Genomic DNA, 15409 nt, shown 5'->3' on the forward strand with positions numbered 1-15409 from the left:
TGGGGCGGAGTAGGAGGAGCTGAGGGAGCTGAAGGAGCCAGCCCCGCAAATCTTAAGTGAAAATAAATAATTCACACCTGCAGCAATCTAAAAGACGAAGAAGGACGAAGGCAGCTGGAGGCTGGCTGGCTACCTGGATGCCTGGCACACATAGATAGACATACAATTACCAACTTGCGGTGTAAAACTTCAGCTTCGAACTCTCGGCTAAATTGAGGTTTAAAGTTGAAGACTGGGTCCAGGCTGACCTCGGAGGTGGCACAATTACGCCATTAACATTAACTAAAAGAAGGAAAAAGTAAAGCGGCGGAGAGCTCGGGGAATTCACTTGCAGCGAACAATGCCAGGAGCCAAAAAGTTTTATTTTCTCAGAAATTAAGACTTAATTGGTAAAAACAGTAACAACAACAAAGAAGACAGCGTCAGACAATAAAGCCAAGCCCAGAATATGGATGGCTGGGCGGGGAAAGTATGGCGGGAGCGGGGGATGTGGCAGGAAAAACCAACATCAATGAAAAGTTTAAGCAAAACAATAGAAGGCAAGTAAACAACGTCGATGAATGTTGCTCGAGTGCTCTCAGAAAGCTGAAAAGCCACCAGCGTAGTGTGCAGAAGCCAATGCCAAGTCTATATACTGTGTATATGTATATCTGTCGATGTGTGTTTGTGTAAGACGCTTTTCCCCTCGGCACTAGTTGTTACTCATACGCCATGTTGAACACAGCAATAAATCGAAAACACTGAAAACCAATAAACAGAAAGGACTCGCTATATGACTTGAGCAACTAGTTTAAGAGTACCACACTTCCCCTTCATCCAAATCGCAATTAAAATAAATGTTCACAAAAATACAAAACATCAGCAACAGCAACAGCAGCAGCACCAGAAGATGACTTGAAAAAGTGAAGAAAAACAACGCTCTGTCGCTGTTTAATTAATATAATAAGCTCAGTCCGGCGAGAGAAGACGGCAAATTAAAGACATTAAAACTTTTAATAGCTTAGGCGGTCTTATCAAGGCTAAAAGGAGGATGAAGTCTAACGGCCACAAGCATGCAGAGACAACTCAAATTAAAACATGTCTCACAGGCACAAGATATAACAGAATAAACAACAAGAACAGCAATAAGCTGAGCAAACAACAATATCGCCGCAGCCAGCCGACATTAATAATATCAGTCAGCGACTGACGATGTAATTATATTCGGATTTACCTTGAACTGAGGCACCCCACGGCCCACGAATCGTAACATTTTCTAAAAATACAACAAAAAATAGCAAAGAGGGGGAAACCACTACAAAATGTCGCGAAATCTACATTGGCAATGAGGTAGTGCATATTGCGCATACGCCCCGTTAGCCGCTTGAACATAAAGTTGAAAACCAATTGCTCCTTCAGGCTCATTGCCTCCCCATTTGTTTTTCAGCTGGGCATCCGAAAATAGAAGAATGCGGTCATGTTGTTTATGAGGCTCATAAAGTACGCGGCCAAAGTAAGTAATAATCGCCAGCATTTGCCATATTTCACAGGCAAATAAACTGCTCGACATTGCTGATGTGGGTGGTGGATGGTGGTGGTGACTGGTGAGTGGCAAATGTCGAATGCTGAATGGTGGTGGCAGTGGTATACCAAGGTTAGGCATCCGAAATGTCATTTGCCAATTACATAACCAAGCAAACAGCCAACAGAGAGGGGGGTGGGTGGGAAGGCACAAAGTATTGTATTTGCGCAAAAAGTCGCTCTCGCTTCTGCACAATACTCAATGCCAGGCAATTTCACATCAAATTTGGCGTCAATATCAATTACCAGAACGAAAGCACGCCAACTGGCCGGAAATGAAGGCATTTGTCAGGACTCACAATGGTCGTGGGGTGAAGTCCTGTCGAATCATTGCAAAAACTAGCAACATGACAATCCCCCGGAACCCGAGAAACATGACCAAAAACTCCTTCGCCTTTCGCCCTCCTTACGAGCACACCGCTCGAAGGGCCTTGAAAATTTATCTGCGTTCAATTAAAAACTTTTCAAATTTCAATTAAATGTAAAATTGGCATATTTAGGCGCCTGATGAACGGACCGACAGTCGGACGATCCGACGAATGAAGGAAAGGACGAAAAGGAATCAAATCATGAGAATGGCCATGGCCGTAGCAATACTAAGGAAGAGCAAGGAGGAGGTGTCGGAAGGACGAAGGACCATTTAGCATTCTCCATTCGCCTGGCATAACTAAGCTTTGGGGGATTATTTTGTCAATTTTAAATGTCCTGCCATTTACAGCATTCAAATTCAACTCGCCTTTTGTTATGCCCCAGCCTTGTAGAAATGTTTATGAAGCAATTAGGGGCCCTGAACTGTGAACAATGCGCCGAAATGACTGCAACGGAAATTTAAAGACCCCCCGCCAGATCCGGCCAGCCAGTATTCAGAATTCAGAATCCAGAGTCCGGAATTCGGAATCCCCAAGAAACCAGGACGAAAGGGTTTTCTGTTTTTTGGCTTTAAACATTGTGCCGGCTCATCGTGACTGCAGAAAGATTAAAATCTTGTTACGCCTTTGCCTGATTTGGGGCCTTTTGTTTGGAGCAAAGATGACTGGATGGCTGGTGTGGCGGCCGGCTTTGCTTTTGGGATCTGCGAGAAGTCAACTTGTCATGCTTGTGCCGCCCTGCCTTTTGGCCATTATCTTTGGCTGCAAACCCGAAAGAGATAGCTGAAGCTGGTAGCTGGCCAAGTTATTTTCCATTACACACTCAGCGTTTGTTTGTTTTCCACCCCAAGAACTTAACACGTGTTTTTATGCCCCCAACTAGACTAAACTAAGCTATAAAAACCATCATCTGCACTGGAAATATATAAGAAGTTTGTTAACTATTATATCTCTAAAATTATTTGGCTAATTTTGGTTTCAAAATATAAAAGAAAGCATAAAGTCTACCAAATTGAATTTAAATCACCTTAACATCTATTAAGTTTTTTCAATAATACCTATAGAAAGTTCTATGATTTCTCACCCTTTTTATTTTATTGGTAAGACCTTGACTTCTTGCTTATTTCTAGAGTGTGGTAATATCTTACCTTGGCGCGTATTTGGGCCAACACTTGGACAATGTCACCCCGCTGGCAGGCGTACATGAGACTGGTGCAGCCCTCGGCGAGACGCTTTTTTGTTCCCTGGCCAGGTCCTGCCACAGCCACTGAATGCGGAGTCGAGTCCGGCCGTGAGAGCAGCCCTGTTTCTGGCACGTCCACTGCTGCTTCCGCTGCCGCATCCGTGTCCGCATCCTGGCCGCTGTCCGGCATAGCAATGACTTTCTCTGACTGCTTCTGGGGATCCTGGGCGCGTGTCCGACGTGGCAACGGACTCTCGAACTGCAACTGCTTTTTGGCAGCGGCCTTCAGACGCGGCGGCTTGGCCGGTGCCAGTCCCGGTCCCGTCATGCGCTTCGCATCCGTTTTCGGACGCTTCTGCATCCTCTAATGCGGTTAGTCTTTCAATAGTTTTTTTCCCACTTTTGTCACTGGGTTTTTCACTCATTTTAACCAGCTTTGATGCATTTTTTCTTTTTGCGATTGAATGAATTGCTTTTGCCTTTGCTTTATCTGTTGCTTTTGCTTTCGGTGTGGCTGGTTGGCCTGGTTGCCCATGTCTATGTATAATTAAACACTAATTTGTTTGCTCACAAACTGGCTTGGTTAGTCCTTTCTTGATGCGGGCTTCCTTCTTGCCACCTTGCCACCTAGCCGCCTTGCCACCATTACCGCCGATAGTTTGCGGTTGTCGTTGACAATTTTCGCTAGTTCAAAGCAAACACATTTTGTGCTTTTAAGCGGAAACGGATGTGTGTTTGTGTGCTTACAGTCGAACGCCTTTTAAATTTTCAACGGACCTACTCGCGACGCAAAAGCAACATCCGCGGCAACGTGCTCGTCAATAATTAATTTCGGTTTTTATCAAAGAGTGAGCAGCTACAACGCACACATGTTGAGTGGCAGGCAGGCTGGCTGGTTGGGCTTGGATGCCTGGTTGGCTGGATGGCTGGGGAATAGATTTTTTGAAGCTCTCTCCGGCAGCATCGCGAAATAGACAGCCTTCCACCGACCTGACACGCTGTGCCGCCAGGAATCCCCGAACAACAAACCGCCCCCGCTGTGCGCCAGGGCGTTGACAGTATAAAGTATGTCATGAAAAATTCAATGTCTCTGCATTTGATTTAAATTTCCCTTTTCACACACACGACCTCCGCACATTTTACGCGATATCAAAGTGAATTTGTTGGTTAAATCGCGTGGAAAATAGTTTTCGAAAAATGCCACCGCGAGCGAATGGAAATTTCTTGCTTATTTTTAGCCACAAATAATAATCATTTGAAAGCGCGGAAGCTGCTCAAGCCGAGTCCTGCCGATGAAGGGCGGCAGGAAATCGGCGGAAAACCTATCGCCTTGATTGCAACCCGCAATGAAATTATATAAACACAAGAATCCGCGAATGCGCGTTCCAATTGAATTTGAGAAAGTGGAAAGGCTCATTGGTGGCGATTGCCGATTTAAGCCTGTTTCATTTGCTTTCAGAGGATTCTGCCTTTCTCCCACAGGCGCCTCGAATGGATTTACATTTCAATTGCCATTGATGATTTTTTGTTTCCTTTTTTTCAGTAAGGTTTACGAGGCGTTGAGTATCCAGGACCAAAGCCACGGCCAGACGACAGGCGTCGGGCTTTTAATAAATTAATAATAATAAAAAAAAAGGATGTGGAGACTCAGAGACGCCTGGCATTTCAATAAAATTATAATACCATCTTCCCCATTTTCAAATTTAAACTCCATTAGAGCCGAAAAGCATAAAGTCACAATTCCAACTTTATGACTAAGCTGAGAAATATTAAATTAAACTTTCATCAAGTTTTGGCATTCACTATTTATGAACCTGTTTAATCAATTTTGTCTACAGTCTACAATTAATAAGCCAAAAACCAATAATGCAACTGGGGCAGAACTCAAGGGCAGACTGAATCACATTTTGGCCAAATAGCAAAATGGCAATTAAACTCAAACACAGGCTGCCATGAGAAAGGCCAGCCCACAGAGCCATTCAGACATGTGCTGTACAATCCACCATTGTTGGGATATGAGCATCATAATCATTAAACCGTTTTATAGTATGGTGTCGCCGTAATTATTGTATTATTAAGTACGAAAACATTTGTCATGCTCGCCATGCCAGGAATTGCTCGGATATTTGTTGTTAGAGCGGCAGCCGCATACTGCAGCTGTTTATAAATGATTAAACCTGCCCAACTCGAATATCCTGGGGCGGTGGTCCTTGGCCCTGCCTAGAGTGTATCCTTGTGGGTTCACACAACCTCTGTGATTGTGTGGTGGCCAGCTCAGCCTCTTCCTGTGTCTGTCTCTCTATCCGTGTCTGGGTTTGTGGGCGTCTATATGTTTGTGTGTGTGCCTTGCTGTTAAACGCAAACTTAGCCGCTTGGCAAATAAACATTTTAGCAAATTTACTGCCAACTGACAGCTGTCAGCTTTATAACCACCATCAAACAATACCGACGAAGGTGTATGCAGGGATGCTGGACCGCAACACTATTTGCCTGGTGGGAGGCAGAGCGAGAGCGCTGCGACAACTAAATACACAGGAAGGCTCTCACATACTGGCAACATGGCTAAAGTAGCTAAACACACACACACACCTGCATGTACATACACATATAGTCGCGCAGACAGGATCCACCAGGCACCCAGGCACCTCGGCACCCTGGCACCCAGGCAGTTTCACCCACTTAACACTTCATTGAAAAACCACTTGGAAAGCCACTTCACCCACGAGTGCCAAACGCCCACGGGAAAGAAAACGGAAGGACACTGAGGTAAATAATACGATTATCCAGATCATTGTCATTCGAAATGTAGGAGGATTTTTAATGAATTTTTATAAAGGATGCAGAGAAAATATCTCTCTCAGAAATAAATTATTTTTCTCTCAATACTCTTAGGCTTTTCTTTCTGTGTAGAGTAAGCCTGTCGCTCCTGGGCCTCCAGAGAGCTTGCAGCCTGAAGAGCCGTGTAAATAAACTGTTCTCCCTACTTGGATTGTACCCGGATTCTGGTTACTTGAAAGTCCTGGCTCGTGGACTGGTCCGCTGCCGATCCCAGCTTGACTTTGGCATTCCCCAGGTTAATTGCCAAGGAGAACAGTCCCAAAGCATACCAGCCAATTTCGCCCTGGCTCAAAGCATTCCAACATTCTGGCCAAGAGAGCGAGTGTGCGCGCTGTCCACTGTACTCGTATACTAAGTCAAGAAAAAAAAAAGAAATATTTTAAAAATCACCATCAGGGTTCACAACAAAAGCACACACACAGGGACATACGCGGAAAATGCTTGACATTTTCACATGGCTTGGAAATTTTGGTAGTTGCGGCGGGTTTGAGCCTCTTCGGCTGACGGATTTGTTTCACTTTTGGTATTCCACCGCCATAATACACACAAATTCGCACAAATTTGTCTCAGGTCGAGCTGGACATGGCCAACACTACTGGAATCTCCGGCACAACTGGCTGCCACCTGCGAGCGGCGAGCGGCGGTAGCGGGGGCGATGGGGTATGCCGCTGTGGTCGGTGCATGCTCCGTGTTATTGTGGTGGCCACCGCCAGGTTGCCACAGCAACCCAATGGCCACTTGCTGGCTCATGCGTTGGCGCTCCTTTCGGCCCTTTGCGTGTCTGACTAGTCCAATCAGCGAGTGAAGTTTACAAAAGTTTTGGTGGCATAATTGGGTTGATTCCCCAAGCCGTTTATTGGTTTTCGATTCATGGCAATCATGGCCAGCCCGGGCCCGGAGGATAAGGCGGCTCCTGCTCCTGCTACAGTGGCTCCTGCTTATGACGCAAATTGAAATGGCCACGAAACTTTTGTTGCTCAACTGCCACAACAGAGGACTTAACTGCTGACACTCAGGGTTAAACGTTTAAATTTCAATTAAGCCAAAAGCCCAACACGCTCAGCAGCACACACGCTCCCATTTCATCTCTAGCCTCGTCTTTGGCTTTCTCGTCCCCATCGGCACTCTGGCACAGCAGCAAGCGTTACAGCTCATAAATTTCTTGACTTGTGTCAGGATGTGTTAGTTTGCCCGACATTCCACTCGTCCTAGCACCCAACACCAGAAAAAAGTTCCCCAGTCGTGGCACGTCAAAGCCAGTACTGTTGCGAGTTGCGAGTGGGGAAAGGCCAAAGCCAAAACCAAAAGCAAAAGCAAAACCAACCAGAAACTAGTGACCGAAGGGGACTACAGAGGGGCTGGAGGTCCCCTGAAGAAGAACACCAGCAGAAGTAACATGGCAGTAAACCCGGCTAAGGCGGCCAGTCACTTAAATGCCCCAGAAATAAACTGAAACTGCACACAGTGTGCACAAGTTAAGACAACTTTTGGCAGCTGCATTTGAACAGAAGCACATAAAGGGCCAAGTACTGATGCCAGAAAGCGAACTGTGCATTCTCTTTATCAGGCTTAGGAGTCGAGGATGATAATGTTCAAATCAAAGTACTTAAAGGTGAAATGGTGTGCTTATAAAGTGAAAAATGTTTGATGTGGAATTCAAGAGGAATTTGTATTCTATACGTAATAATTATACATCATTCTATATTTTTAACATAAAACAAAAATATTTCAAAAGAGTATTTAAAACCCCTTGTTAAGACAGCTCGTCGTATTAAGTTAAGTTCGACGGCGTACTTGAAAATTGCAGAACTTAAAACAGTTGAAGCTCTTTAGCCATTTCAACATTAAAGCACTCTTAACCGAATTAAAATATATGAGGAAAAAAAGAAAATTTATTCAAGTGTATAGAACTGTAACCAAAAATTAATCACACTTTTTTGGCCATGCTTGAGGCGTGGTCGGAGCCAACAGAACTCATGGATATCCCTTAATTAAAATGGCTACCCGGCAGGATTTCCACAGTTCGCAGTCCTAGTCTAGTCCTGGAAGAGGACTAGGAGTCACTTCCTCCACCCTTTCCGTGTGCTGGCTGATTATCTGGCCGGATACTTGCCATCGCCTTGCCCACATGCGAGTATGCGTGCTGCGGCTTATGCATTTATGCGACTGAACTTGGCAGCTCATTGTGGACCCTTGTACTGGTGGCACTCGTAGCCAGGCTTTGTGTACTTGTTGATGATGTTCTTCCCGGCCAGCTACGGCAGTGTCCCATTTCCATGTTGCCCCAGAAGAAGGACAACAGCATAAGCCACCCGCATGCTCGGCCTACTACTGAGCCCTGAATCCTGAGCACTGAGTCCTGAATGAGACACTGGCGAAGGCTCCATTTGTTTGTTTGCACTGGCTCCTCAAATACTGCTGAGGCACGGCGGGACAGTGGGTTTGAAACTTGTGGTGCTACTCTATGGTACCTCCTGCACGCTTGTCATGTTGTCAGTATGGAGTCTCGACTGGGTATGACTGGGTAGATGGCTTAAAAGCCCCGACAGGTGCACTCAGGCACGCACTTGTCGCATGCAAACTCGCAGCCTGCTACTTTGTTGTGCTAATCCTATTGGCGCGGTGTTGCCACACTCCAGGACTTTTAAGCCAGTAACCACCGACTGAACCACACACGCCCCATAACTAGGGTGATTTGAAATCTTAGCCAGCTCTATAAAATAGTATTAATTGTTTTAATTTAATGGGGCATTAACTTTAAGATTTCTTTGAAATAATTCAATTCACTTTCATAGTGAATAATATAAGGTATCAGAGACCAACAAGATCACTTTCCCTTTCGTAATAAAGAAATACTACCCATTCTTAATTAAACTTCGAAAAATTGCGGTCCTCAATTAAACGAAACCAGGGATACCAGGGATGCAAAAATATTAATTATCCATAATATGATTGAACAGCCTTTGCAGTCCTCAACCGCATCAAGGACATCCATGAAACGCAAAGCGGCTTTGTCCCATTATCGTCAAGATGCAGAAGCGAGTGCCGGAAAAATAAGGCGAATTGCGAGATAATTAAGTATTCGAATCCCGCTGAGATTTTCATTATGGCCTGGCCAGAGACGCAGAAACTTGCAGACGTGTATTATAGTACGTAACGCCATCAAAAATAGTTAACAGCATTGAAATGCTTTTAGCCAAAATGCGTTGCGAGCCTTGGCAGTATGGTTCATGTGTGGCTGTGCGTAAAAAGTTTTGTTCAACGCTCAGAGGACTCACAGGAAAAGGATAAAAAGGGTGGGAGAGTTGAAGAGGTGGTTTCTCGTATGCCTGGTGTAATGCTTGGTAAATAAAATTATTTTAGATTTCGCAGTCCACCCTTTAACCCACTGTCAGACTCCCATTAATGTCCCTCGGCACTGGCAGGTGTTAATATAGCACATCTCGACTGCTCTTTAATTCTCCCTCGTACTTCCATGTTTTTCCTGCCACTTGCCATACCTCTTATTGGATTGAAGGTGAAAAAGCTTAAACTGTTTGCATTGTTTTTCGCTCACTGCTGTCGGCCCAGTTCACAAAAACAAAAACTTTTATGAGAAAATAGCAGCAAGCATAATAAATATTTGTGTGTATTCAAAGTATATGAGCAAATAAAGGTATTTTTTGTTTAAAACTTATTATTAGCATAAACTCATAAAGCGCTTTTCGACGTATTTTTTATTATCTGCCATCAGCTAAAAGCATATATTTAAAAGTGGATATTAAATCCTGAAATACTACTTTAAAAAATGTATGGAAGTTGTTGATATCCTAGCTTTAGATATTTAGTTTAATTGTTTAAGGGCCTCCTCAAAACAACAAGTCACTCAACATTTGCTTACCCTGGGGAATAGTCTTTAAAAAGCTCGTTTCAGGCTGTGGCTCAAACCTTCTTCGGCTTTGTTCGCTGGTAATTGCTTTTCCTTTCAGCCATTGTGCTACAGGATAAACGCATCTCCGCCCCTCTTCCTGCGGAGGGATCCTTTTCCGGTCGGAAAACACGCGAATGGGCGCAAGGTGACCGCAAAATAGGGAAAAATTCGGTAAAAGAACCGCCGCACCACAAGCGAGCACCACAAGCGAAAATGCAAAAACGCTTGCCACCAACTAAAGGGACCCAGGCCAGGACTTTTAAGCCAGAACTCAAAGACAGTTGCAGGAACAGGTGCTACGATGACTTCGCGTCGCGTTGTTGGCCAACTTCAAATCCAAACTGACCGCAAAACATTTGCACTTTGGACTTTATGCCAAGAAGTCGACGGCGGTTATAGCCAGACGACGTCGACGGCGCTGCCCTGGCCAAATAGAAAATAATAACAATAAAAACCCAACCAGAGGCAGTAAAACCCAAAAACGCGAATCGAATGCAAGTGTGTTTGTGCTTGTTTGTGTATGTGTGTGGGCAGGAGGTCCTGGCAAAACCAAAAAAAAAAGGAGGCGCACTGTTGCAAAAGAAATTATGGACGCGTTGCTGTTGTCGCCGATGTTGTTGCTGCTGCTGTTGCTGTTACTTCTGTGCTAATTTGTGTTTGTGGCTTTCGCACATCAAACAGCAATAACAACAGCCTGTTTTTGTTGCTATTGTTGTTGGTGGTGGTGTTGTGGTTGTGGGTCACCAGAAAAAATGAAGTTGACCTGCTTTTCGGAAGCTCCGCCAGTGGAAATGTGGAGCAACTCACACAAACACATCCCCCTCAAAGTTGAACACTTCCGAACAAATTTACATAGGCCAGGACGAGAAATTATGCATGCCTCTGTTGATATTGAAATGCCGAGCAGGTTGAACTCTTGGCAGTTGCCAGCTGGTCAGAGGAAAAGCCAGGAAAAGCCTAGCACAGCCCGAGGCGAGACTAGTTTCACTTTCCTCAAAAATCGCCATTCGCAGGCGATAAACACGTAAGGCACGAAAGGCAAACAGAATAAACACGATGCCAACGTCGACGCTGACGCTGAAGCTGACGTTGACGTAGCCGTTGGCATCGCCGGCATGCAAATTCGAATCAGGACTAAGTATGTGCAGTCGACGGCCCAGGAAGTCGTTAGAGCGGGAAAGGACACGCCAAAAAGCAGCAACCTTTGTGGGTCAAAAGTTAGGACGAAAATAAAAAAGCAAAGTGTGCCACCACCGCAAAGTCAACAGCTAACAAACAAAGCCAACAAAAAGTAACAATGTCCCGCTTTTGACCACGACGTATAAATCAGTGAGAACTTGGCACAAATCCATTAACATTAACACTCAACTTTGAAGCCAAACACTTTCCACCGAGTCGCATGCAGGGCGCAAATAATTGAAGTCGATTTACGTAAACTTGGCCAACATGCCAACCAGACCAAGACAAGCGTTTTGTCCGCCATTGCTTAGCAAAATGAACTTTTAATAAATTCATTACCCGAGCACTTTATGGCCACTTCCGATTCCCTGCAAGATTCGATCCCCGGGCGCTGCATTTTCTACTTTGGGACGAGCGAGAGTCCTGCATTGGTTTAGTGCAGTGCCTGACATTACGTATACGCCCCATACATTTATGAACAATCAACTTTATGGCCGCCCAACCCATAGGGGTGGCATTCTTGTGTTCTTCTATACGTCTATATGTATTAGCTTGTGTAAGCCACATTCACCATGCCACATCGCATCCGAGCACCATGCCCCAAGTCGTAAGGCCCTGCTCTGTTTTATTGGCATTTGCACTTGTGTTTGACTTTTCCAAGATATTTTCAATTGGAAGTTATGTGTCGCAGGGAATTGTCTAACAAAGTGGGTGGTGGGCGCAGACTGGATGTCTGCCGCTGAGCCCTCTTCGTATTGATGGGTTGTATGTGCAACACAACAATTTAATAGATGGCAACTGACGAATGCTCAAGACTGGTAACATGTTGAAATGGAGTCATGCCACGGGTATTGAATTGTAAAAACGAATTTCTTCTCAAGGAATCCAACTAAGAGGTATTTTCTGCTTAAATATATTAAAGTGAGAAATAAAACAATGTTTTGCCCACGCTTTGGCCTTGAGGACTACATTATCCTGAATCAATAAGCAGGTAAATAATATTTAATTTTCCCCCAAAATCCATTATAATGGTCCTCGGTTACATAATTTCCCGCAATCACGTCCCAAGGTCAGCTACTTATATCCGAAAGAGGGCATTTAAAAAAGTGTTAGTCGGACAGCAGAGAAACGAAAAACAAACGACACGACAAACTAAAATTTTGCGATTATATCTTGAAATGAAATAAATTATTGTGCACATCGCAACGAGCTGGCTGACCCAAATAGCCGAAAACGAAACTGTGTGTGGGAATGGATGTGCGAATGGGAATAGAAATAAGAGTGGGTATGGGATCAGGATGAAGGACCAACGACAAAATGCTGGCTGCCATTGCCAGCTGATTATCGCTAATTGTGCCCAAGGAAATAGAAATTAAACGGGTCGTGGGGCAGCGAGGCACGGCTGAACTGGCCGTTTTGGAGGCATGCGTTTAAATTAATTTGGGGCAGGTCTTTAAATATTCGCTGCAATTTATTTGATCGATAATTGAGCAGGACAAGGTTGACGATTTGCGGACAAATCGGCCCGCCCGCGTCTGCAAGTTTGATGAGCAAGAAATTGAGATTAATTGAGGCATGTAATCAGAAGGCGCTGCCTTCAATGTCACCGACAAGTACCCCAGATCGGCACTTCAGGAGCAGCAGGCGACAGGCAGGTATCGAAAGCTTCTATACCGAAAAAACGACAGCGACATAGAGGCTTTCGTTTGGTTTGGCCCGAAATGTTTAGTACCTCTCAGGTAGGCTGTGACAACACAATCATTTTCCATATTCAACAGAGAGACGAGTGCTTACAAGCATTTTACTTTTGTCAACTCAACAGAAACATTCGCAGCCTGAGAAGGTTAACAAAATTTCGGTATTACCTAAAATGATAGGCCTTCAAAAAAAGAGACCAGCACCCGCCGCAGAATATGTCGTACCCAATAATTCGGTTCTAAATCTGCCGCACCGGCCCGGCCTATACGACCCTACCCCCAACTCGATGGAGAAGAACGATGGACGGAAGGGCGTAACTAGCGGCGGTGCCGCCACGAGCAAATGCCGTTACTGCGAGAATATGGCTAAGAACTTCCTTTACCTGGAGAGCCTGATTCGCAACAACGGTGAAAAGGGATCGTCCGGGCACAAGACATGTAGCTTGTGCAACTCCTCGCTCAAGTACCTAGAATATGTTAATCGCAACATCCGGCAGGTCTTCGGCGACTTCGACTCGATCGTACAGGCTGATCGCGCCCTCGCCGCCAAGCCAGCCATGATGCCCAAGTACTCGGTGGGTCCGCCGCCAACGCTGCAACAGGCAACGCAGGATAAGGCCGACTCCCGGGCTAGGGGCGGAGCTGTTCTCTCGCCGCAGAAGTCCACCAGAAGCGTCAAGCCCAAGTCTGTTCTACCAAAGTCAAAGTCCAAGGAGAAGCCTCTCAAGAGCGGAAAGGGCCAGAAATCACTAAAGTCATTGAAGTCATTAAAGTCGCACAAGACCAAGGAGAAGGCTATTAAAGGCATGAAGGGCCAGAAGTCGCTCAAGTCACTTAAGTCACACAAGTCGCTCAAATCGCTCAAGTCCTCCAAATCCACAAAATCAGCCAGGAGCCAGCGCAAAAGCGCCCCGAGGTCAAAGGGCGGATCGGGGCACGGCAAGATGGTCCTGAAGCGCAAATTTAGGAGTGGAAAGGTAGGCGGCAAGTCGGCCTCCGGCAAGGTTGTGCGCAGCGTTAGTCAGTATCACAATCTTGGCTCGGTTCGATCCAAGCTCTCGAAGGGCGCTAGTCTGAAGAAGTTGGTGAAGCAGCGGTCCCAGGGACCTCCTCCGGCCAGCATCAATTGGCGGCTGCTGAAGAGGAACTTGCCCAAGCGCCCGATCGCGGCAAACTAAAAAGATGGGCACATGCCCTTAAGGCCGGAGGAAATTATTTTAGGCCCGCTTACCATTTGGCTTACTTGTCCAAAATTTACAGTATATATTCTCGATAAATTACAAATATATTTTAAGCGCATAAAGTAGTAAAAATTTTGTTTGCAATGTAATACGTGGCGTATGAGTAATCTTTTTTTCTTACGCAACATAGCGATTCAGTTGGTGTTCAGATCGAAGTAAATATTGAGACACATCTCCAATTTGCCATACCTAATATAATTTCAAATGAAATGTCTTCAACCCTTCTTAGCCCATTGAAAGCATTTGAAAAATATTCATATTAGACTTCTGCATGAATGCATCCAAAACGACAAATGAATCACTTATTCTAAAAGTGGGTACACTATTTTTTGTACACAGTATATTTGGGTGTGAGTGAATAGGGTAGTATTGTCTGTTTTGATTGACAGTAGTCTCACTCATTCCATAGTTGTACAGCTTTTAATGAGTACAGTAAAATTGGTGTGCAGTAGTCAACGCACTGTACAATGTTTTGGTGTGCAGTTGACTTACTGTACAGTGAGTGAAACTTCATGACTGGTATATACACACATATACATATGTATAGTTCTCATGTGTATGTATTTCCAATTAAAAAATTGATTTGTTTTTTCATTTTAAATGTATTTATTATAAAATAAAAAAATTATAAATTATTTATATTTAAATTTAAACTAATTATAATAATTATTTTATGTTATTACATTATCTACATTTAAGTTATCAATATTAGAATGAAGGAACATTATTTTGTTTACCATGTCTTCAGTGGTGGCAATTTTGGACCGTTTTTCGCAAATCAAATTTTTGGCAACAGAAAATGCCCTTTCCGATGCTGCACTGCTTGCGGGAGCTGCTAGTATCTTGCAGCTAATTAATAAAAATTACTGCACTCATCTGTACAGTTGTACACAGTTGACATACAAAATGTACAGTGTTAAAAAAAAAACACAAATGTAGTAATCACTATCGAAAAGTACAATCAAATACTGTTCACAATCGAACTGAGTACACTGAAAATGTTGTGCTTTCTTATTGTTACCTATAGAGTATACTGTACAGTAAAGAATGAGTGCAGTGTTTTTGAAAACACTACACTACTGTACAGATCTGTTCTGCCACAAATGAGTACATTCATGCAGAAGTCTAATTCATATCATTTGAAAAGGCGTAGGCGTAGCACATTTACCTTGATTTCGGCACATTTACTGCCTGAATAATTTGCCACAGGTCCCAGTGGTAAACGAGTTGTCCTTTTTTATAATTTATAATTTGAAAAATTATGCACCAGGTGGCCAAGGCATTTCTCAGTCTGAACGTTTTTAACCGCTGGGGAGCCCTTTATTTGGCGAGGCTGTATTTTTTGTTTTGTTTTGTTGGTCGATCCTTTTGCCTTTGAATGGCTCAAAAATGTTGACTCTTTTGTTGGTGCCGGCGCTCTTTTAATTGTTGAA

At 44.3% G+C, this 15409-nt stretch overlaps 2 protein-coding genes across 4 annotated transcripts in view; one reads left to right on the plus strand and one right to left on the minus strand.

Moving 5' to 3' along the window:
* LOC6499083 overlaps positions 1-10212 on the minus strand; it is a 31392-nt gene extending 21180 nt beyond the window's left edge. The window contains exon 1 of one of the 3 annotated variants that reach the window (XM_044715338.1): positions 9830-10212. Coding sequence is in view for 2 of the 3 variants with exons in the window: in XM_001955303.4 (XP_001955339.2) it covers positions 3077-3472 (396 nt within the window). In the remaining variant the exon portion in view is untranslated. Of the gene's footprint in view, positions 1-3076; positions 5257-9829 lie in introns of those variants that run through there. The other 2 variants (XM_001955303.4, XM_044715336.1) reach the window with 2 other exon arrangements.
* Positions 10213-12653: 2441 nt separating this feature from the next.
* On the plus strand, positions 12654-14048 carry LOC6501481. Its single transcript, XM_001955305.4, has 2 exons — positions 12654-12777; positions 12861-14048. The coding sequence occupies exons 1-2, from the start codon at positions 12760-12762 to the stop codon at positions 13911-13913; spliced, it is 1071 nt and encodes a 356-aa protein (XP_001955341.2). The 5' UTR covers positions 12654-12759; the 3' UTR covers positions 13914-14048.
* The last annotated feature ends 1361 nt before the right edge of the window (positions 14049-15409 follow it).

This window comes from Drosophila ananassae, chromosome 2L, assembly GCF_017639315.1.
Source record: "Drosophila ananassae strain 14024-0371.13 chromosome 2L, ASM1763931v2, whole genome shotgun sequence".
Lineage (NCBI taxonomy): Eukaryota > Metazoa > Arthropoda > Insecta > Diptera > Drosophilidae > Drosophila > Drosophila ananassae.